Source organism: Taudactylus pleione, unplaced genomic scaffold (genome assembly GCF_031769625.1).
Source record: "Taudactylus pleione unplaced genomic scaffold, aTauple2 ptg000189l, whole genome shotgun sequence".
Lineage (NCBI taxonomy): Eukaryota > Metazoa > Chordata > Amphibia > Anura > Myobatrachidae > Taudactylus > Taudactylus pleione.
The window spans coordinates 15,693,541-15,718,307 of NW_028284591.1; the positions used below are offsets into that span (position 1 = coordinate 15,693,541).

The 24,767-nt window shown below is 48.6% G+C and overlaps 1 protein-coding gene across 3 annotated transcripts in view; it reads right to left on the reverse strand.

The window, feature by feature from the left end:
* PIK3C3 (phosphatidylinositol 3-kinase catalytic subunit type 3) overlaps positions 1 to 24,767 on the reverse strand; it is a 242,291-nt gene that overhangs the window by 81,442 nt on the left and 136,082 nt on the right. For all 3 annotated transcript variants that reach the window (XM_088476575.1, XM_088476574.1, XM_088476573.1), the window contains one exon: positions 19,291 to 19,365. In XM_088476575.1, coding sequence (XP_088332701.1) covers positions 19,291 to 19,365 — 75 coding nt within the window. The remainder of the gene's footprint in view (positions 1 to 19,290; positions 19,366 to 24,767) is intronic.

The following is a 24,767-nucleotide window of genomic DNA, read 5'->3' on the forward strand; positions in this document are numbered from 1 at the left end:
ATACATAAACCTTTCTGAGTTAAAATCCTCCGCACTACTACCTGCAGGCTATGACTTGCAGGATAGCAATAATGGGTGCAGTATCGTGTGCAATCTCCTGGTCAGATATATCTGACTATCTTGACGGAAATATTAAGCAGCGCCATACCGGTCCTGACTGACGCTAAGATTAGCTGCAGGGACCCATTATCAGCGTATGCAACTCACAGTTCCATCTAAAATATGGCAACGTGCAGCACGCAACAGTATGTGACAAACCTCACAGATATTAACAAGTATATATATGTGAGGTCTCAGAACCACCCCAGGTACACCTGTATTAGGGCAGATAAAGAAAAGGGATAGATATACACTGACAGGTGAGAGAAAAAGCAGACAGTCAGCACTAGCATAAGTCACATACAATGCAGAAAAATATATATACATACATTTGCATGACATATAATATACTGCACAATGTCGCTACATTCAACTGCCCAGATTCAGTGTCTGGGAAGGCTATAGCGCTGTGTACACTCACCCAAAATGGCCAGGTACGCAGGGGGACTGGGCTCACTGACATCCTAGGAGTTCTGCAGCACCACAGAGAGAAAATGGCCACTGGAGACCTCAGAAGAAGCGTGGCCCGCGGAGGAAGCAGCTCAGCGACGCCAGACTGTAGTATTGAAAGGCGCGCTGAGCTGAGGGGAGGAGCCGCTAGACAGGGAAGGCTTCCTCCCCTGGCTACCAATTATCCCCCCGGGATGCCGGCTCCCGCTGCCACTATAATCCCTGGTGGGCTGTGGACACGCGGGGTATGCCTCCATGGAGGGGGAGCCCGCCGCCACCGCTAGCGCCTCCGGTCTGTCCACAGAGACCGGAGGCATAAGGCTGCATGTACACGCGGGTCACCGCAAGCGGTGACCACGCGACTTACCTGTCCCTGTCGATCTGGCAGCAGCCCGGGGATTCCTCCAGAGCCCGGCTAGTACAGACTCTGGGGTCCCACTGCGATCCCCAGATCTGTACTGGCGTCGCAGCGCCGGCGGGGTGTAGGAGCGGTAGCTCAGACGTCCATTGGACAGTCTGATGCTGCCGCTCTGAAGAGTAGTAAAAAAATAATAAAATAAAACTCTTTTAAAATAAATTTTAAGCTTTGGGGCTGCTAAGCAGCCCCCCTGCAGTAACGGTGACCCGACTCCGGCCGGGCACCAACTTAAACTGAGGTGCCTCTGGCTGGGGGGCGGGGTTATAGGGAGAGTGGACCCAAGTGCATCCTGGGAGCTAAAAGCTTTAACTGCGTGGTGCCCGGATTTGGTTCCCAACCTATACCCCAAGGTCAACCCTGTGGACCCCCTATGGACCCTGAAGTAGAAATAGACCCCATAGAAAGTGTAACTTAGCGTCCGGGTATGAATCGACCCCTAACTACCCTGTCTAGATAGATGACTTACACTGAATGGGGCATCCTGGATCCAAATCAAATGGTTCTAGGTCAATTTTGCTGGACCCTTGCATTGGCACCGCATACCTACTCCAGCTCCCCACAGAGTGGGCCTGTCACATATAGAAGGCACATAACCTCTTCATTTGGCTGCAGTCACCAACACTGGAAGTTTCAGAAAGCTTCTTACCAAGTATAGGAGTAACAGAAAACGCAATTAAAGTGCTTGATTGAGGCCGTGTAATAGGACTCACGCTGATCTCCCTTTGGGTTTTAGATGACGGATTAGGATTGATGGAGCTAGGCTACAGTAGCCAGCCTACCTATGTGGAAAGTACACCGAGTGCTGCAAATACAGAGCTTAGAGGTGTGCAGTCCTGTAGGTGGCCTCAGAGACCTCATTCTTTACACAAATCTGTGTAGTACAACCACGCAATAATACAGGATTACCCGTCAGTCAATTCATCAATATATACAAATTAAAGAAAACAGCAAGCCAGACACTCAGACGTGACAATATAAGATACTGGGGACCTCTCTGTCTTCCAGAGTGAGATCAGATAGAGAAGCACCACCTATCCACACAGCTTATGAATGTGGACCTGTCACCTATACAGCCAACTAAACCTTTTTTATGGGCTAAACTAATATTCATTAGAACGTAGCCCATCAGTGCACAGGGAAATGGGGAACATTAACCAGACAGTGTCCCAGCAATGTAACTGGTTGTGAGCATATTAATACTGGTTTAGCAGCAGTGGCGTAACATTGGGGGGGGGGGGGTGGGGGACCGGTCAAGCACAGCACGTGCTCTGGGCGCCGTCGGACCGGCCACAGGGAGGGGAAGGGAGGCGCAGCCAGCCATGGTCCAGGACACTGGTTTTTAGTCAGTGTAGTGTGGACCGCACAGCTGTACACTGCACAGTAACAAACACCACGCGCCGGGTAGTACACTCGTATTACCCGGCGGCGGCGTGTTTGTTTTGGCAGCCAATGAGAGTCAGACAGACTATCATTGGCTGCTGCGCCCACGGCCGGCTCCCGCAGTGGGTGATGGGACGTCTCTCCCATAGTGCGGAGTGGGGCGGGAGGCAGGAGGAGCGGACAGCGGCAGACACGGGGATTCAGGTGTTTCTTTTGTGTGTGTATGTCTTTCTCCTATATATGTAAGGGGCATTGGCACTACATAGGGGGGACAACTACTGGGTGCACTATATGAGGATGACTACTACTGGGGGCACTGCATAGGGGGGACCACTACTGGGGGCACTTTATAAGGGGGACCACTACTGGTAGCACTGAATAGGGGGTCCACTACTGGGGGCACAGCATAAGGGGGACCACTACTGGGGCACAGCATAAGGGAGACCACTACTGGGGGCACTGCATAGGAGGGGGCACTGCATAAGGGGCTCTACTGGGGGCACTGTATAAGGGTTCAGAACTGGGGGCACTGTATAAGGGTGCAGAACTGGGGGCACTGTATAAGGGTGCAGAACTGGGGGCACTGTATAAGGGTGCAGAACTGGGGGGGAGACTGCATAAGGGGCTCTACTACAGGGAACATTGCATAAGGGGCACTGCTACTGGGGGCATTAAGGTGCATATGGAATGGAAAGGAATTTTCCCAGAGTGACAAGAAGTGGTGTCGTCTCATGTTGACAAGCCCCCATTTTCCAGTGGCCATGCCCCTTCTGGCATGCGACCACGCCTGGTTTTTCGAAGCAGGCACATACTTTGGGGTGGTTCCATTTTTTAACTTGCCCTGGGCTCCAAATACCCTAGTCACCCCACCTGATCAGTAGACAACTTTCTACTCTTCCCTGCCCTACTGTAAAGCATGTGTGTGTCAGGTACTAACATACATAACTTCATACAAAGATAGGCAGCAACTCTGACCTGTCCTCTACAAAGCTGCAATTCCCAAAGGCTACAACACAGAGGAAGATGCTGGGAACAGAGTGCGGCTTATGTTCTGAGTTATATAGCTAGAAATAAAATGTAAAATAACAAGAACACCTAATAACAGCGACAATAAAAATACAGTGTGAAGTAAATATTTGTGTAATGAATGTTCTGGTGGATAATGCAGAGAGCAGCCTCTGCGGCATGTCATTATATGGTGTGTATGGAATAGATAACAATCAGTCCCAGGTCGAATCTCAGAGACATTAATCTAGCGCTTATCTGTGATCTAACACTGGACTGACACAACCATACGTCTAACTTTGCACTAGGAGAAATATATTCCAGGGGTATGACCTAGATCAGAGATCTCTATTACAGGAAAAACATAGCTAGAAACACATAGGTGTCAAAAGCTTTAAAAATCATTCCCGGGGTCACTTTGAGGCGGAGTCGCTGAGCGCCCCTATATACCCATCGTGCCATGTGTTCTAAATGTGATCAGAATTCATCTTTTACAATTCAGATACTGCTCCTCAATATGTATTAACTTATTTCCAGATATAAATAAAACACAAAGCACTATGTAGCATTCCCGCGAGGCTGTTTTAGAGGGGCGCTGCACCGTGCCCTATTTCTAAAGGGCAAAAAGCGCCCTGCCCTCCAGCGCGCTGCCCAGCTGAAACAGCCTGCGGGTGCCGTCCCCACCGGAGGGTCGCAGTGTCCCATGGGTGGGGAAAAACTGCTGTGTAGCGGTCACCGACGGTTAGTAGATGCCCCCAAGAGTGACGAAAAAGGAACAAGTCTTAAAGACACGGCCCCTTTTCCTTGGCCACGCCCCCTTTTCGTGTGCGCATTTGCAGTGCGCAGATGTGCCCTCTCTCTAGGTCCTGTGCCGGACTTAGAGTGAACACTAACTATGTACTATGGTGAGTTTATGTTTTATTGACTTCGGCAATGTTGGTCACATGTAATTTCGCACCCCAAACCTGGGAGTGACGAGTGCAATGGATGTTACCGTGAGGAGGGAGAGCAGTTCCTGCAGCGTATTGTTACAGGCGATGACACGAGGGTGTATCATGTGACACCGGAGACGAGGAAAACATCCATGGAAATATGCATCGTACCTACTGTACCTTCAAAGTGATTCAAAACAACTCATCAGCAAAGAAGCTCATGGCGACCGTGTATTGGGACCACAAGAGCGTGCTTCTTGCCGATTTCCTCACCAGGGGAGATGCTGTGAATGCTGTCTGCTATTGTGCCACACTGAACCGGTCGCGGAGGGCAATTAGTGAAAAACGGCCTGGGTTGCTGAGAGCAGGCGTGGTAATACTGCACAGGTGAGTTGTTACGGCGTTACCATTGGGAAGTACTGGACCATCCTCCCTACAGCCCTGACCTGACCTAAAGTGATTTCCATCTCTTTGGACCACTGAAGCAGCACCTGGGTGGAAGGCGCTTTGCAGCCGATGGTGAAGCTCAGCAAGCCGCCATATCCTGGCTTCAGGCACTAGACAATGATTTCTTCTTTGCCGGGATAGATGCCTTGGTGTACCGTTGGAACAAATGCTTAGACAAGTATGAGGACTATGTGGAAAAATAACCTGTACCAAGACCATACTATTGATTATACGTTTATGCACGAGTTTAATAAACGTACGCAATGAGAGGTCTTGTTACCTTATTTATTGTATCACTCTCATATTTCCATTTGCTTCCATCTCTTCCCCTTTGTATGTATATATTAGTAGGCCTGTAAAGGTTTGTACACATTTATTAACACACAATACACTTCATTGCCCCAACATGCATCACTAAGCCAGTGTTTGCTAATATCACCTCTATTGATGCCACTCAAACACACGGGCAATAGATAGCTGCTCAGACTGTCCATTACCACTTAGGTGGTTAAAATAAACAAATCAATTACAGTACGGTGTGTCAGGCACTGCATCATCAGCCTTTCAGATGGTAATGTGTGTGTGTGTCAGCAGCAAACAGACTCAGCAGTGACACATTCCCTGTCCAAACTCAGGGCCTGATTCAGAGCCGCTCGTAAGCAGACGCTCGTTCGCTCCGAGCGATGTTCGCACATCTGCGCATGCGTATGGGTCGTAATGTGCATGCGCCAACCAGTCAGTGCGGTCGGATATCGTGTGTTCGCAAAATAGCGAGTGCCTGCTAATTTGAGTGACAGGATGAGGCGTTTCTGGGTGGTAACAGGGGAAGGTGCTTGAAAACGGGGAGTGGAGATCCGAACGCAGGCGTGCCAAACGGTCAAAACGGGCGTTTTAAGGGTGTGCATAATTAACAAAGCAGCGTCACCGGCCACGTCACTTGGTTGTCTCTTAACCTGAACTGCTCGCATGATTGCGGTAGGAAAATGCTACCACAAGCACTGCGAGCAGTTCAGACGCCTTTCGATGTACTCGATTAATCTAATAAATGGCGGACATGACGTAGGATGCGAGCGGCCAGGGGGCGTCTTAACGAAATAGCGAGCGCATATTTCGTTCGCTCGCTCAGACATAGAGGCATCAACAGACCGCAAAGAGCGAGGGCTCTTAAAATATCCGGCCCCTTTTTCTGGACGAGCGAGCGCAAATAGCGTCCGGCTCTGAATCAGGCCCTCAGTCCCTACTGAGCCGTCTCTGATTACGTCCCCCGGACAGTGTGCCCTGCTCATATCAATTTAACTGAGTAACGCTTATACACTGCGAATGTGGGCTACCGGCCGCCCAGCACAGATACACTACAAGCATTTACAACAACTGAAATAACAACCACAAAAAAAGTAAATATATTCTATCCATATTTTGTTTCCACTCGACCAAACACGTTTTCATTTTTTAATGCCCATTTTGTACCAGGAAAATCAAAGTGGAGATGAAGGGAGAATGTTTAATATCATTAAAAACCATTGAGCAGCCATTTGCTGAGGAGCGGAATACGTTCTCCAGGGAGGAGTCTGACAGGAGAGCAAATTAGCGTCTGATTACAGGTTATATATTCATTTTCTCTTGCTGTTTGCATTGATGAACCAGAGTCATTTAGCCAAATGTAATTTCTTGTAACGTGTCAAATGTATTGATGGAGCCTATTCAGAAACCAATAAAGCAGGATCTACGAGTTCTTCAGCCGCCCTCAGTGTAACGGTACAGGACTCATTATGATGTGCACAAATCATGACTTCAAAATAGAATATAACACTTGTGTGTACGTGTATATATATACACACACAGTCCTATATCTATCCATATTATATCTATATTTTCTACAGATGTATCATAGAAACATAGAATTTGATGGCAGATAAGAACCACTTGGCCCATCTAGTCTGCCCCATTTTTAAACATATTATTACGTCAACCCTTATTGATCCTTACTTCTTCTGAAGGATATCCTTATGTCTATGCCATGCATGTTTAAATTGCTCTACTGTCTTAGCCTCTACCACCTCTGATGGGAGGCTATTCCACTTGTCCTCTACCCTTTCTGTGAAGTCATTTTTCCTCAGATTTCCCCTGAACCTACCTCCCCCCAGTGTCAGAACATGTCCTCTTGTTCTAATACTTCTCTTTCTTTGAAGAATCTCTCCTTCCTTTACCTTGTTAATACCATTTATGTATTTGAACGTTTCTATCATGTCCCCCCTTTCCCTTCTCTGCTCCAAACTATACATATTAAGATCTTTTAGTCTTTTCTGGTAGGTTTTGTGGTGTAGACCTTGCACCATTTTAGTTGCCCTTCTTTGTACAGTCTCTAATGTATTAATATCCTTCTGGAGATATGGCCTCCAGGACTGAACACAGTATTGGAAATGAGGACGTACCTATGACCTATACAGTGGTATTATCACTTCTTTCTTTCTGCTACTGATTCCTCTCCCTATGCAACCAAGCATCTGACTTGCCTTCCTCATTGCTTTGTTACAATGTTTGCTCGCCTTCCTCATTGCTTTGTTACAGTGTTTGCTTGCCTTTAGGTCACCTGAAATAGTGACTCTTAGATCCCTTTCCTCTTCAGTAGTTTCCAGTATAGTGCCATTAATACTATATTTAGCCTTTGGATTTTTGAGACCCAAGTGCATGATCTTGCATTCTTTGGCATTAAACTGTAGTTGCCACGTTCTTGACCATTCCTCTAGTCTACCTAGAACATCAATCATTTATCTTACCCCTCCTGGTGTGTCTGCCCTGTTGCATACCTTTGTGTCATCTGCATAAAGGCATAGTTTCCCTTCAATACCATTTGCAATGACACAAATAAAGATATTGAAAAGCTCTGGTCCTAGTACAGATCCCTGAGGTTCTCCACTGGTAACATTTCCCTCCTGAGACTGCACTCTGCTTACTACAACTCTCTGTTTCCTATCCTGCAGCCATGATCTTATCCATTTAACTATCTTTGTATCCAATCCCATGCTTTCCAGTTTGCGATGTGGAACAGTGTCAAAAGCCTTACTAAAGTCTAGATAAGCTATATCTATGCCCCCCCCCCCCCCCTTTATCTATTTCCTTAGTCACCCAGTCAAAAAAGTCAATAAGATTTGTGTGACATGATCTCCCCCCAGTAAATCCATGCTGTTCGGGATCCTGCAAATTGCTGGATCCTCATAGCCTATTGCCGAAGTCGCGCCAAACGGCCCTATTCGCCGCCCCATGGGTGCCGAGTGACTTTTTAGCTTGAATGTGCGTCTACGTTGCAATGTGGCCACTTCTTGAGAAAGCAGCTGCACACAGACATAAGTGTCACATAGCAAGTCAATCAGTACGGTCTCGCTAAGCGATTTTGTCGCATCACGTTGCGACTAAAGTTGCACATTCGAGTGAAAAAGATGCGACACCACGCAGCACAGGTGACTCACACCAGGCCTCAGATGGGAATATATACTGTATGTACATATCTCTACAAAACTTCAAACGGGCTCTTAAGAACCACTACTTCATCAAAGCCATCCTGCTCTCATCCTAACTCGCTGCCCCAAGCTCACTGCCCACCCCTTCTGTCTGTCTGCCCCTCCCCTAGAGAATGTAAGTTCTCACGAGCAGGGTCCTCTTACCTCTTGTCATTTTTCCTTCCCTCACTCATACCATCATCTACTCCATATGCCCTACAGTGGCACCTAACCCATGCGTTCTGCCACCTTGCCGCTTATTTAAGTGTTCTGATCACTAATGCTGCAATAACAAGAGATATGGTAAGAACTTACCTTTGTTATCTCTGTTTCTACGAAGTCCATAGGGTCCACAGGGTTGACCTTGGGGTATAGCTGGATCTGGATCCACGAGCACCACACAGTTAAAGCTTTGCTGCTCCCAGGATGCACTTGTGTCCGTCCTCCTCTATACCCCGCCCCCGGCCACAGGCACCTCAGTTGGTAAGCAGCTAAGGCCGGAGGAGGAGACTAAACAGAGAGAAGGAAGACTGGAACACACAAGAAACCATACTCACAGAAATGGGAGACGGAAAACCGGTGACCAGCCACACTGCCCATTTGAAGCCAGATGCGTCAGGGCGGGCGCCCTGTGGACCCTATGGACTTCGTAGAAACAGAGATAACAAAGGTAAGTTCTTACCATATCTCTTGTTTTCTACTTCAGGGTCCATAGGGGGTCCACAGGGTTGACCTTGGGGATGTCCCAAAGCAGTTCAACTAAGGGCGGGGACGCTCCTGTGCTGAAAGGAGTACCCGGCGCCCAAAGGATGCATCCTGAGAGGCGAAGGTGTGAAACGCATAGAACCTCAAAAACGTTTGAATTGAAGACCAAGTGGCCGCCTTACACAGCTGAACAGCGGAGGCGCCACGTCTAGTAGCCCAAGAGGGACCCACAGAACGAGTGGAATGAGCCTTAACAGAGGCTGGCACAGGTAAACCCTCCTGTGCATAAGCCTCACAAATAACGGAATGAAGCCAACGGGCTAACGTTTGCTTGTTGGCAGGCCAACCCCTCTTGTGAAAACCGAAGAGGACAAACAAAAAATCCGACTTCCTAGCCGAAGCAGTCCGATCCACATAGATTCTAAGTGCCCGGACTACATCTAAGGAAGCCTCACCAGCTGAAAGATCAGGTGACTGAAAAGCTGGCACAACAAGTTCCTGATTAATGTGGAACTTTGAGACCACTTTGGGCAAAAACTCAGGACGAGTGCGGAGCACCGCTCTGTCCTGATGAAAAATCAGAAAAGGGGGGCGACAGGAAAGCGCCCCCAACTCTGACACCCTCCTGGCAGAAGCAATTGCTAGGAGAAAAACGGTCTTGAACGTCAGCCACTTGAGGTCCACCACCTCAAGAGGCTCAAAAGGAGGACCCTGCAAGACCCGTAGCACCACCGCCAAGTCCCAAGGAGCCACAGGAGGCACGAAGGGAGGCTGGATCCTGAGAACACCCTGGAAAAAGGTGTGAACATCCGGTAGTGTAGCAATCCGTCGCTGAAACCACACGGACAAAGCAGACACATGAACCTTCAGAGAGGTCAGGCGTAAGCCGAGGTCCAAACCTGATTGAAGGAACTCCAAGATTCTGGAAACCCGGAACACCTGAGGATCATAGTTTCTGGATTCACACCACTGAAAGTAAGTGCGCCACACCCTGTGGTAAATCCGTGCGGAGGCAGGCTTGCGTGCCCTAAGCATGGTACCAATGACCGAACTGGAGAAACCCCTAGACCTGAAGACGGCTGTCTCAAGAGCCACGCCGTCAAAGACAGCCGAACCAGATCCGGGTAAAGGCAGGGCCTTTGAGACAACAGGTCCCGACGCTGAGGAAGAAGGTACGGAGCGTCGATGGAGAGACACCTCAGATCGGAGTACCAAGGACGTCTGGGCCACGCCGGAGCAACCAGCACGAGCGTGCCGCCGTCCTGCTTGAATTTCCGCAGAACCCAAGGAAGTAAGGATATCGGAGGAAACAGATACGCCAGGTGAAACGTCCATTTCACCGACAGCGCGTCTACCAGACTGGCGCCTGCGTCTCTTGTCCTTGACCCGTAAACGGGCAACTTGTGATTGTGACGGGAGGCCATCAAGTCCAGCTCCGGCAGCCCCCAACTGTCCACGAGTAGCTGAAACACCTCTGGGTGAAGCGACCATTTCCCGGGATGCACGTCGTGACAGCTGAGGAAGTCCACCTCCCAATTGAGGACTCCGGGAATGAAGACTGCCGAGATCGCTGGAATGTGACACTCCGCCCAAGCAAGGATGCGAGACACCTCCGACATCGCTGCCCGACTGCGAGTTCCTCCTTGGTGGTTGATATACGCCACCGTGGTGGCGTTGTCGGACTGCACCTGAACCGCCCTTCCGTGAAGAGCGGGACCGGACGACTGCAGGGCCCGATAAACTGCCCGCAGTTCCAGAATGTTGATGGGAAGAAGAGCTTCTTCCGCAGACCAACGACCCTGAATTGACAACGAGCTGGTCACTGCCCCCCAACCCCGAAGACTGGCATCCGTCATGAGCAGGACCCAGTCCGGGATCGAAAAGGGGCGCCCCTCGACCAGATGAGCTGTCTGAAGCCACCAAGCCAAAGACTGCCGAACCTCCGGGGACAACACCAGCAACTGAGAGCGGATCCGGTGAGGTAACCCGTTCCATTCCGATAGAATCAGCCCCTGCAGGGGCCGGGAATGGAACTGGGCAAATTCCACCATGTCGAATGTTGACACCATGGAGCCCAAAACCCTCATAGCCGAATGGACCGACAAGCGGCAACTGCTCAGGCAACTGTGTATCCTCAGCTGCAGGGAGGAGACCTTCTCCGGGGTCAGGAAGATCCTTTGCTGACGAGAATCCAGCAGGGCTCCCAAATGAACCATCCGCTGAGATGGAATCAGGGAGGACTTTTTCCAATTTATCAGCCACCCGTGCGCTTGCAGGCAAGCGACCATCAAGTGGAGATGTTGAAGCAGTACCTCCGGGGGAACTCGCCAGCAACAGGAGGTCGTCCAGATACGGTAGTAGCCGTACATTCTGGTTCCGAAGATGTGCGGCCATGACCGCCATAATCTTCTTGAACACCCTCGGTGTCGTGGAGAGACCAAAGGGTAGCGCCCGGAACTGGTAATGGTGTTGAAGGATAGCGAACCTCAGATACCGCTGGTGCGAAGGTGCTATCGGAACATGGAGGTAGGCGTCCTGGATATCCAGGGACACCATGTAATCCTCCGGTTCCATCGCCAGAATGATGGAACGTAACGTTTCCATCCTGAACTTGGGAACTCTGAGGAATTTGTTCAGAGACTTCAAGTTGAGGATAGGGCGATGAGAACCATTGGGTTTCCGCACCAGAAACAGAGAAGAATAGTACCCCGTCCCTCGTTGTAATTGAGGAACGGGAACAATGACCCCTGCTGTCAGCAAGGACTCTATAGCTTCCTGAATCTGTAAAGACTTGGTCGTATCCTGAGAAGGACTCGTGCAGAAAAACTGGTGGGGCGGTCTGTGCCGAAAAGACAGGGCGTACCCCTGGGAGACCACTTCTCGAACCCAGGCATCCGTGGAGGTATTGTGCCAGCACTGGGCAAATATAAGAAGTCGGTCTCCCACTCTGGGGTCCCCCAGAGGGAGGCCCGTTCCATCAGGCAGAAGGTTTATCTTCCTGTTTGGAAGAAGGACGCCTGGCACTCCAGGCCTGCTTCTTGGGCTTAGAAGCGGCCTTGGACGTCGACTGCCTCGGGAAGGACTGACCTTTGGCCTTGCCCTGAACCCGAAAGGACCGAAAGGCAGAGCTACGTACCTTGGTAGGTGCAGAAGCCGAAGGGAGAAAGGCTGACTTAGACTTAGCCAGAGTGTCTACAATTTTGCCCAAGTCTGGACCAAAAAGCAACTCCCCATTAAAAGGTAAGGCCTCCAGTCCCTTCTTGGAATCAGGGTCAGCTCTCCCAGATCTCAGCCACAAGGACCGACGTGCCGACACCGTTGCAGCCGACACCCGAGAGGTCAACAGGCTTGCATCTAACGATGCTTCTCCAATGTAGGAAGCCGCATCCCTCATTTGGCCTATCAACGCTCTCTGGATCTCCGGAGAATCCTCCGGAAAGGTATCCTCCAAAGCATTGGCCCAGCTCTCGATGGCCTTAGCCACCCAAGAGATGGCCATGGACGGACGGGCCACTGCCCCCGAGAGAGAGTAGACAGACTTTAAACAAGTCTCCACTTTCCTGTCCGTGGGATCTTTCAGGGAGGAGATCAACGGCAAAGGCAGAGTAGCGCTTTTAATCAAGCGGGTAATGTGGGAATTCACCGCAGGCGGAGTTTCCCACTTCCTGCAATGAGCCTCCGGAAACGGATAGTTCGAAGCCAACCGCTTCTGCGGTTGGAACCTCTTGCTGGGCAACTGCCAGGCCCCTGCCATATGATCCGTTAACTGGTCAGACAGGGGAAAAACAGTCGAAGTCACCTTGGCCTTTTTAAAGTTAGGGTACTTCGACCTGGGAGCCGGCACATCCTCCTCAATATGAAGGATGGCCTGCACCGCCCTAACCAACGCCGACACAGTGATGGAGGACTTGCGTAAACATCGCCCACGGAGGATCCTGCGCCACTGGGGGTTTAGAGGGACCAGGTACCAGCTGGCACCGCCCGCACAGACCGTCTTGAGACAAATCTGCCCCGTCAACCCCTGCCGAACAGCGTTGGCAGGAAAACAGCACAGGCGCCTCGGAGCGCACATTCTCCTCATCAGACATGACACAAACTTTTCGCAATAAAAGCATATCACCGAAACGAGGTAAGGCGTATAACACCCACGCACTCCCAAGCATGCAACCCAAACAGCCCACAATATGGTACTGAGGAGCCCACCGCAGTATGTGACGGACCTCACAAATACGTAGATTTATATAAGTGAGGTACACAGAAAGAACACCCCTCCCCCACGCACCTGCGGGCCGTAGGAGAAGGAAAGGGATAGGTAAAAAGCTGACAGTAAGTAGAAATAAGCACAGACAGCAGCACTAGCAAAAAGTCACATACCATGCAGAGATAGTACTCACTGCACCTTCCGCTACAATCAACCTCCCAGATTCAGTATCTGGGAGGGCTATAGTGCTGCGAACACCGTCCTGATCAGGGGAGAGGTACGCAGGGGGACCGGTCCACTGTAAGCCTGCCTGGGAGCTCTGCGATGCTGCCTGAAGATGGCCGCCGGAGAGCACTGAGGAGGAGTGGCCAGGAGATAACAGCCCAGCGACGCCAGCACACGAGAGAAGGCGCGCTGGGCTGAGGGGAGGAGTGCTGAAGCAGGGAAGGCTGCCTCCCCTGCTAGTATGAAATCCCCAGGGAAGCCGGTTCCCCGCCGGTCTTACACCCGGTCTTACACCCTGGAGGTCAGCAGACACGCGGGGTATTCCACAGGGTATTCTACTAGCGCCGCCGGTCTGTCCCCAGAGACCGGCGGCTACAAGACTGCATAATCGCTGCACGCGGCTTACCTGGCCCCTTCAGTCCGGAAGCAGTCCTTGGGAGGTCCCGGAGCCACGCTAGTACTGACTCCGGGGTCCCGCTGCGATCCCCGGATCAGTACCGGCGTTGCAGCGCCAGCAGGGCTGGTGGAGCGGCAGCGTGGACGTCCAGATGGACAGTCCCTTGCTGCCGCTCTGAAGAGTAAAAAATAAAATAATAAATCTTCTATCTTCTTTTTTTTTTTTTTTTTAAATAAATAAATAAAGCTATGGGGCTGCTTATGCAGCCCCACTGCGCAGGGTGACCCGACTCCGGCCGGGCACCAACTAAAACTGAGGTGCCTGTGGCCGGGGTATAGAGGAGGACGGACCCAAGTGCATCCTGGGAGCAGCAAAGCTTTAACTGCGTGGTGCCCGTGGATCCAGATCCAGCTATACCCCAAGGTCAACCCTGTGGACCCCCTATGGACCCTGAAGTAGAAATACAACATGTACTGTCCTGCATTGTTTTACACTGTAATGCTGGGCACACACTGGCAGATATATTGGCCAATCATTTGATCGGCCAATATATCGGGTGCCCGTTGCCCAGTGTGTACCAGCGATATGTCTGTGAACGACGTCGTTCACAGACAAATCGCGTCGGCTGTGCTGCACAGCCGATGGCAGATTAATCTGCAGACATATCTGTCCATCGTGCTGTGTGTACTGGCGTTCGGCAGCAGAGGCCGTGGGGAGGGGGGTGTGATATGCCCCCTGCCAGATGACGGTTGCTCAGTTTGTATGAACAACCATCACCTGCAGATATATCTGTGAGGTGTGTACCCAGTTTAAGTCTGTTTTCTTCTTTTGCTTATTTGTTTATGTTATTGGTTTGTTGCTGCGGAATCCTTGTGGCGCCATATAAATAAAGGATAATAATAATAATAATAATAATAATAATAACAACAACAACAATAATTGCACTGATTTGATAAACCAATGGTATAATCATTCCCACTGCCATATGGATATAATACACCACATATGAATGCTGATTTGCTAACACTAACTGCTAAAGCTGTTCTACCACCTAAGTAACACTGGGGGGAGATGTACTAAGCTCTGGAGAGTGATCAATTGGAAAGTGATAAACTACCAGCCATTCAGCTCCTAACGGTCAAGTCACCCTTTGTATTCTGCAATAGGCAGCACCTTATATATTCACTCATCTAAGACAACAAACATTCAACTCAATGGATCCTAAGTTCATGCTGAAGGTAGATGGACATGAAAGGGGTAGACACGCTATAGATCTGCAAATAGATACAGTAGGAAATGAATCATTATCAAGACCGGTCCTAGACCAAGTGGACTCTGGGTGAAAAGGACTTTGGTGCAACTTCTACCCCCAAAACACTAACCACAGCCGCCCGTACTATCAGCATCGCAGCTTCCAAGGGAAGAAGAACTACAATATTGTCTTATAGGAGCCTATGGAAAGACTCGCCCCCTCTGGCTGTAATGCTAAGTCCTTTGTACCTAGGAAGCAATAAGTCCACAGAACATACAGTAGACAATCAGCACTGCGTCTATATCTGCAGTTATACAAAGGACCCATCCCCTCACCCTCAGAGCATTATACATAAATCTCATTAATGTCATTCTCTCTTTACATTTCAATTCAGCAGTTTTCCCATTCCCTCACCTTAATTTCACAGAATAGTCCTCGCTATGCCTTGCTCGGATACAATGGGTCCGCTCTACACCTGGTCCTGGGCAGCCTTTACCCCAAATTCCCTACCAGTATTGCGGAGCTTGCGCTCCATTCAATAGATCTACACTAAAAAGGTCGACAATGTCTAGATAGATCCCAAATTGTAGACACGCAATAGGTAGACAGGGACAAAAGGTCGACACACAGAAGGTTAACATGGATGAAGATAGACAGGATACAAAGGGTCCGCTCTACACCTGGTCCTGAGCAGCCTTTAGTCAACACAAAAATGGTCCACATTTTTTATTTTTAGGGCTAGGTACTTACCTGGTGGTTAGGATTGGGCTTTAGGAGGGACGGCCAGGATTAGGCACTTAGCCCGACTGTTAGGGTTAGGCACTAGGAAGGACAGTTACGGTTAGTCACTTACCCTGACAGTTAGGGTTAGGCACTAGGAAGGACAGTTAGGGTTAGGCACTAGGAAGGACAGTTAGGGTTAGGCACTAGGAAGGGCGGTTAGGGTTAGGCACTAGGAAGGGCGGTTAGGGTTAGGCACTAGGAAGGACGGTTAGGGTTAGGCACTAGGAAGGACGGTTAGGGTTAGGCACTAGGAAGGACGGTTAGGGTTAGGCACTAGGAAGGACGGTTAGGGTTAGACACTAGGAAGGGCGGTTAGGGTTAGACACTAGGAAGGGCGGTTAGGGTTAGACACTAGGAAGGGCGGTTAGGGTTAGGCACTAGGAAGGGCGGTTAGGGTTAGGCACTAGGAAGGGCGGTTAGGGTTAGGCACTAGGAAGGGCGGTTAGGGTTAGGCACTAGGAAGGACGGTTAGGGTTAGGCACTAGGAAGGACGGTTAGGGTTAGCCACTAGGAAGGACGGTTAGGGTTAGACACTAGGAAGGACGGTTAGGGTTAGACACTAGGAAGGACGGTTAGGGTTAGACACTAGGAAGGACGGTTAGGGTTAGACACTAGGAAGGACGGTTAGGGTTAGGCACTAGGAAGGACGGTTAGGGTTAGGCACTAGGAAGGACGGTTAGGGTTAGACACTAGGAAGGACGGTTAGGGTTAGACACTAGGAAGGACGGTTAGGGTTAGACACTAGGAAGGACGGTTAGGGTTAGACACTAGGAAGGACGGTTAGGGTTAGACACTAGGAAGGACGGTTAGGGTTAGACACTAGGAAGGACGGTTAGGGTTAGACACTAGGAAGGACGGTTAGGGTTAGACACTAGGAAGGACGGTGAGGGTTAGACACTAGGAAGGACGGTGAGGGTTAGACACTAGGAAGGACGGTTAGGGTTAGACACTAGGAAGGACGGTTAGGGTTAGACACTAGGAAGGACGGTTAGGGTTAGACACTAGGAAGGACGGTTAGGGTTAGACACTAGGAAGGACGGTTAGGGTTAGACACTAGGAAGGACGGTGAGGGTTAGACACTAGGAAGGACGGTTAGGGTTAGACACTAGGAAGGACGGTTAGGGTTAGACACTAGGAAGGACGGTTAGGGTTAGGCACCAGAACAGAGGGTTAGGGTGAAGATTAGGGTTAGAAAAAGTGTCGACCTTTTCTACCTGTCTATCGTCATCCATGTCGACCTTTTGTCCCTGTCTACCTATTGACTGTCTACCACTTGGGGTCTATCGAGACACTGTCTGTCTTTTTAACGTAGATACCAAAGCCACGGCGGTCAGGGGCTACTGCAATGCCCTCATGATGCTTATAGGAACTGACTTTCCGCTCCTGATGCAGAGCGCTATAAGACAGATGTACAGGCAATTACTGTAGGGATTCCTTGCTTGCATGATACACTCGGCACTGTAATATAGTGTAAGGTTAAGTCAATCTCTTCTCTCACAGAACACGTAAAGGAACGGCTGGTGATGGCAAACAGCAGTATGACAGTATGAAGGCCATTCATAAGTAATTAGCACTCAGCAGCTCGATGGCAACACCAGACAGGGAAGACAACGCATTTCATATACAGAAGGTGGCATTTCATGCGTGACATTTTATGGAGTGTAGCGCTGTAATCTAACATTTTGCACAATGTGATTATCTATCTGTAGATTCAATTTATGATTCAAATTGTTGGAGGCAAAACAAGCTATTTAATAAACAAAACCTCTTCTCTTCCGACTCCTCGCCCCTTGCGCTATACAGAAGAGGATATGGTGGATTTACAGTGCCCTCTGCTGGCTGTCTGCAGTATATCTATGCAGTGTGGGATCTACGTTCTACCTAGCAACAAGACATTGCCTTCTAGTTACTAAAATAATCCAGTCATCCCCTCGCAGGAAATTCACAACAGACACTGCAGATTGTGTTGCTTGCAATTAGTTGGAATTAAGCTGTAATTGCTTTTAAGTGCAGTCTGCAATATGCATGAAACGTATTAAGTGGAAAGTAGAGGAAAATACATGCTGGGTTGAGAACCATTTTAACTTTATTTCTCTATAAATAAATCATTGTAGGGATAGAACAAGTAATCAGAGCTGTATATAGCAGCATACTTGCATTAGTTGCTGAGTTGTACAAAACTATCTGCGAATATAAAATACCATATCTTCATGCTTCATTATTCCCAATCATAAGTTTATCTTTATTTTAATATTTTTCAGCAGAACAGCCATCAATACAGTACATGCGTTCTGGTCAATGTACACATATATGACTGTGTTGGGTTCGGTATAGCACATACTGTATTAGACAATTCAAGCAATACAATTAGGGCCGTATTCAATTAGCGGTGAAAATGGCCATTTTTTGTCGCCATTGGCGAAAACGGACGTTTTTTTCACAAAAAAAAACTGCGATATTTTCACCAAAAACTGGGGATAAGTTTTCTCCATCCCAGACCAGGCGAAAAAAAAAATGCAAAATCCCTATTTTTGGCTAAAAATGTGGGGATTTCTTCCAGAACCCTTTGGAGTTAGGATTAGGCTGCGGGAGGGGAGAGGTTAGGCAGCACCGGGGGTAGAATTAGGCACTAAGAGGGGCGGGTTCGGTTTAGGCACCCTAGTGTTAGGGTGCGGGGTAGGGGGGGTTAAGGTGCTTGCACACGGGACTATTGGCTTCATGAATGAAATCGTCCCGTGTGCGACACTGAGCAGAAACACTGAGCGATTGCGTTCGGTGCCGGCCACCCTCCCTCATCCCCGAACATGTTCAACCTGACAATATACGGGAGGATCGGGCTAATGAAAAATAACCACCAACTACAAACCGGAGCGCGCATCGGTAGTTATCGTTCATCATTTTGGGGCTGAAAATTAATGATTGTTTGGACGACTGAACGATAACGATATCGTGTGTACGCAGCTTTAGTGTTAGGGTGCTGGAAAGAAGGGTTAGGTGGTAAATAGGGCAGGGCAACAGTACTTACCATTCTAGTGCGGGATTCTAGCCATCAGGATGCCACTGTCAGTCTATTGACAGCCCGAGTGTCGGGATATCATAAACAACCCCTACTGTCTCCTACCGGCACACTTATTATTCTTATTCTGTGCAATTGCTGAATGGTGTTTCTTTTGTATATTTACTTTATCAGATAATGACATTGCCCATGAAGTCACGTGGACCATGTCTATCATGCATGGAAAGCTGGAGCACAGACTAAGAGACTACCGGACGCCGCTCAGCTAGGATGTCGCCCTGCAGCATGTTCTTTAATACTGAAACAACTTCATGCGGGAGGAATATTAGCAGCACTGCGGGAGAAGGGGGAAGGGAGGGAGGGGGTCAAATTTAAATGTCATTTAGTAGATTCTAGTCACGGTGGGCCAAATTATCCCACCAGCAAAATAGGAGATCTCACACCACGCTGCAAAGTGCACACAGAGGAGGAATGGTAACAGACCTGTTTTGGTTAACAGGAGATTGTCCAGATGTCGGTCTCCGACGCCGAGAATGTATGTGATGACGCAGTAACCCGCTGCAAAGAAAGAACACGGTGTAATGAGACACAATGACAAAGCTATGTCAATCACAAGATCCAATGCAATCTATGTCAAATATTTCCTGTCAACGGCCGTTAACGTCGTCCTCTGGAAGCTCATAGCTTCTCCGAAGGAACAAGTCCGTTTACAAAAACGCTCTCATTTCTCTTACTCTGGACTTGCAACCCTTCATTAAAGTGGACCAATCGTCTACAGAGGATGGCAGCGGCCATTACGTATGTTGAACCGATATTTGCAGGATTGCTGCCTAATCAATCCACTAGACATACAGAAATGTCCTCATACATCTAGCCTCCTTGCGCGTTGAAAAGCCCTTCTAGTTGCACCATGCTGTGGCTCGGTAGCGCAGAGTGTCTTTTCGGGCGACTTTTTACCTTGAAATTGTCTTATTCGCAAAGTGATAGGTAGCACAAGCAGCTTCTGCTGATTAAATTGATATGCGGCATGCCTATGTTCTGTGTGTGACTGCGGCTGTATCTGCATGCCTATGTTCTGTGTTCGACTGCGGCTGTATCTGCATGCAAAATGCTACGTTACAGTGTCAGCGGCTGTAACAATGTAGCGTAGCATTTCACATGCAGATACACCCGCAGACGTACACAGAACATAGGCATGCTGCATATCATTTTAATCAGCAGAAGTTGCATGTGCGTCCTATTCCCATCACTGTGCGAATAAGACGCATTTGAGGATAAAAAGTCGAAGAAAAGCTTGGCGCTACAGAGTCACACGGAGCTCCCGCGTTATGTGTAACGCAAATCTGTGGACACATCTGTAATCGACTTCTCTGGTCATCCAGCATTTCAGTTCTCCAGAGAAATCTAGCGGCATTAGGTGACAGGTGCCATTCAGGTGACATTTGTTAGAGCCTACAAGATGGCTGCCTATACTGTGCGCTCATGATGGCTGCTCTATAAAAATAAAATTACCAGCGGATAAAGTGCTTGAATATCTTGTATCTTGTCACAGAAAAAAAATCTAACATTTTTACTAAGATTAATAATTGTTTGAACAGTAGACCTCAGATTTTGACGTTGGATTAAGTGTGCAGCTGTTGCTGTGAAATTAGAGCTCTGAACGGAATGGTACAGCCGCGATTTATTTTTTGCAATTTAATTATAAAAATATCCAGAGTTATTCACAACTCAATTAATCAGAAATCTGCCGCAAGATGAAACCGATTCTCCCCATAAGCCTTGGACATGATGACTTGTTTACGGTAAACAACAGATTACAGGTGCGTCAACATAAACCTATCCTCAAATCGCGCCAAATAGCCTTGTTGGATGCGTCATGCGTCTTTTTCGCTCAATAATTGACACAATTTTTCAAATTGTTAAGGCGATACCCTGTATACCACTAGTAAATTTGCATGCTATAGCAATGTGAAAATAATGCTAATCTGAGAAAAAAAAAACCAAGAGACCGGGCTTGGACATGACTGAGCCTTTATCCCTCCATGCAGCATTGTGCAAAATTGCGAGAAAATATATAGAGTTATGGTAGACTTACCATAGGTCCACAGAGATACCATGGGGATATTATGGTTGGAAGACCAGGCACCAAACAGTTAAAGCTTTGGCTCCCAGAATGCCCTGGGTCCATATATAACCCACCCCTAGCCATAGGACTTCAGTTTAGTTAACAAGCCTAAAGGCAGGAGAAGGAAAGAGGAGAAAGAAGAACAATCGTACACCAGACACACTCTTACAGAAGACGAGGGAATCTGTGACCGAAAGAAAATCACTCAATGAAGCCAGGTGCGTCAGTGTGGCCGCCCTGTGGGCCCTATGGACCTCGAAGAAAAGGAGTCATCAAGGAAAATATACCATAACTCTATAGTTCTTCTTCGGGGTCCATAGGGATCCACAGGGATACCATGGGGATGTCCTAAAGCAGTTTCCCTAGGGTGGTGGACGCTCCTGAGCAGAAAGGAGCACTCATCGCCCAAAGGAAGCATCCTGGGAGGCAAAAGTATCAAAGGCATAAAACTTAAGAAAAGTGTGGACAGAAGACCACGTGGCAGCTTTGCACAATTGTTCAGCAGAGGCACCATGACTGAATGCCCTACAGTGAGTAGAATGTGTTGTCACCTCCAGTGGGACAGGAAGATCAGCCGGTGTGTACACCTGAGAGATAGTCATGCGCAGCCATCTCGCCAGAGTCTGCTTATTAGCTGGCCATCCTAGTTTGTGAAAACCATATAATACAAAAAGAGAATCTGATTTTCTAACACTGTTTGCACGCTCCACATACATACGGAGAGCACGAACTACATCCAGGGAGGCTTCACCTACAGAAAGGTCTGGAGCCTGAAAAGCTGGAACAATAATTTCTTCATTTACATGAAAACGGGAAACTACCTTAGGAAGGTAACCCTAATGAAGAACAGCTTTAAACTGGTGAAAAATAAAACATGGGGAGCGACAAGAGAGCGCTGCCAAATCCGAAACTCAAATGGGGAAGCTTGTAACCCCTTAAGTACCAAAGACAAATCCCTCGGTGCTAACGGTGGAACAAAGGTGGCCGAGCTTGCAGAACTCCTTGGAAAAAAAATCTAACATCTGGTAATGAGGCAATCCTTCTCTGTAACCAGACTGACACTGCAGAAACCTGCACTCTCAATGTAGCCAGGCAGAGTCCCTTGTCTAACCCTGCCTGCAGAAAAGCCAGTATCCTGGATATCTGAACACCTCGGGATCATATTCCTTATGAGAACACCATTGACAAAAAGAATGCCAAACTAACAGATGCGGGCAGAGGCAGGCTTCCGTGCTCTAAGCATCATTTAAATTACAGAATAGGAAAATCCCTTCCCATTTAAGATGGAAGATTCAAGAGTCACGCCGCCAAAGCAGACGGGGCAAGTCCGGATGTCGGCAGGGATCCTGCATTAGCAGATTCTGCCACAGAGGGAGAGGATACGGAGTGTCTACCGACAGATCCTGTATGTCGCTGAACCAATGATGTCTGGGGCAAGCCGGAGCCACCAGTATTACTGTTCCGCCTTCCTGCTTGAATTTCCTGAGAACTCTTGGGAGCAGGGAAATTGGAGGAAAGAGATAAGCCAACTTGAAGTCCCATCTTACTGCCAGTGCGTCCACAAAAGCTGCTGATAGGTCTCTGGACCTGGCCCTGTACCTGGGGACCTTGTGGTTGCGGCATGACGCCATGAGATCAATCTCTGTTAGACCTCATTTGTTTACCAGGAGCTGAAACACTCCCGATGGAGAGACCACTCTCCGGCGTGTATATCCTGGCGACTTAGGAAGTCTGCTTCCCAATTGAGTACTCCCGAGATGGCCGGAAAATGACGTTCTGCGCAAATTGTCACTTCCTTCATGGTTGCATAACTACTTGTGCCTCCCTGATGATTGAGGTAGGCCACTGTAGTCGCATTGTCGGACTTGATCTGGACAGGCCTGCCCTGGAGCAGGTCATGTGCCCTGACAAGTGCTTTGCATATTGCTCACAGTTTCAGAATGTTTATTGGCAGATGACTTGATTTGTCCATCTCCCCTGAAAGGTGTGATGACCTGTGACTGCCCCCCATCTGCGAAGACTGGCGTCCGTGGTGAGAAGCACCCAATTTGGAATGCGGAATGGGCGCCCTTTGTTTAGATGCTCCTTTTTTAGCCACCACAGGAGGGAGTGACGAACCTCTGGAGTGAGAAACATCATCTGGGACCGTATTAAATGATGCTGTCCGTTCCACCTGGAGAGAATCAACCTTTGCAGAGGCCTGGAATGGAACAGAGCATATCCCACCATGTCGATGGTCGATACCATTGATCCCAGCACCTGCATAGCTGACAGAATGGATACTCTTCGTTTGCATAGCAGCATGTGTATCCGCTTTGATAAGGCCACAATCTTGTCCTCTGGCAGAAACACCCTTTGTGCCTGAGAATCTAGAAATGCTTCCAGATGTATCATCTGCTGTGTTGGAGAAAGTGATGATTTCTTCCAATTGATGAACCAGCCGTGTCTTTGTAGGCCGGCTATAGTCAGCTGAAGATAGAGTAGCAAAACCACCAGAGTCCATGCCAATATCAGAAGGTTGTCCAGATATGGCAGTATTCTGACTCCCTGGCGCCTAAGATAAGCCGTCATGACTGACATTATCTTGGTAAATACCCGGGGAGCCGAAGAAAGGCCAAAGGGTAGAGTCTGATATTGGTAATGTTGCTGAAGGACAGCAAACCATAAAAATTGCTGGTGGGATGGGATAATTGGAATATGCAGATAAGCATCCTGAGTATCCAGGGAAACCATGTAATCTCCCAGCTCCATAGCCAAAATAATTGACCGGAGAGTTTTCATGCGGAATTTTGGAACATGGATAAACGTGTTGACTGTTTTTAGATTCAGTATAGGGCGATATGCCCCATTCGGCTTCTTGACCAGTATAGATTTTAGTAATAACCCCTCCCTTGTTGGGACACAGGAACTGGGACTATTACCCCTGCCTGTAGCAGGGAGCGAATGGCTTCCTGAATTGCCAAGGCTTTGTCCACATCTGATGGAGGCTTTGTGGCAAAAAACTTCTGGTGGGGATGTCTCCAGAAAGTGAGGGCATACTCCTGAAAGACCACTTCTCGGACCCAGGCATCTTTAGTTGTTTGATGCCAATAATCTACAAACTGAAGTCGGCCCCCTACCCTGGGATCCCCCAGGAGAAGGCCCGCTCCATCAGGCCGAGGCCTTGTTGCCCAGCTTAGAATCTGAACGTCTTGTCTGACCAGACCTCTTAGTTTGTCACTTTGACTTCCGAAAACTAGTTGGCCTAGAGAAAGTCTGTCCTTTAGCTCCTTCCTGAGGCCTGAAGGACTGAAAAGAAACCTGCCTAGCTCTACACTTTGACGTAGATGGCAGACCTGCTGACTTTGAAGCCGCCAGAGTAGCAATTATGTTATCCACCTCTGCTCCAAAGAATACCTTTCCATGAAAAGGTAAAACTTCCAGCACCCTCTTTGATGCTGTAACAGCTTTCCAAGATCTTAACCAAAGGGCCCTGCATGCTACTATGGATGCTGCTGATGCCTTAGAAGCTAGAATTTCAGCATCCACTGCAGCCCGTCCCAGATAGGCAGCCGCTTCCCGTATGTGGGAGATATTTATCATCTGTTCTCTGGTAGCATTTGGTAGAGAGTTTACCAATGCCTCAATCTATTCTTCAACAGCTTTGGCTACCCAGGCTGCAGCTATGGCTGGCCAGGTAACATCTCCATATGATGAGAATATTGCCTTAAGACAGGCTTCAATCTTTTTAACTTTGGAATAGGCAATGTAGCATTTTTTATTAAAAGCGTTACATGAGCATCCACAGTAGGATGTACCTCAAACTTAGCACATACAGAAGGTGGGAACGGATACA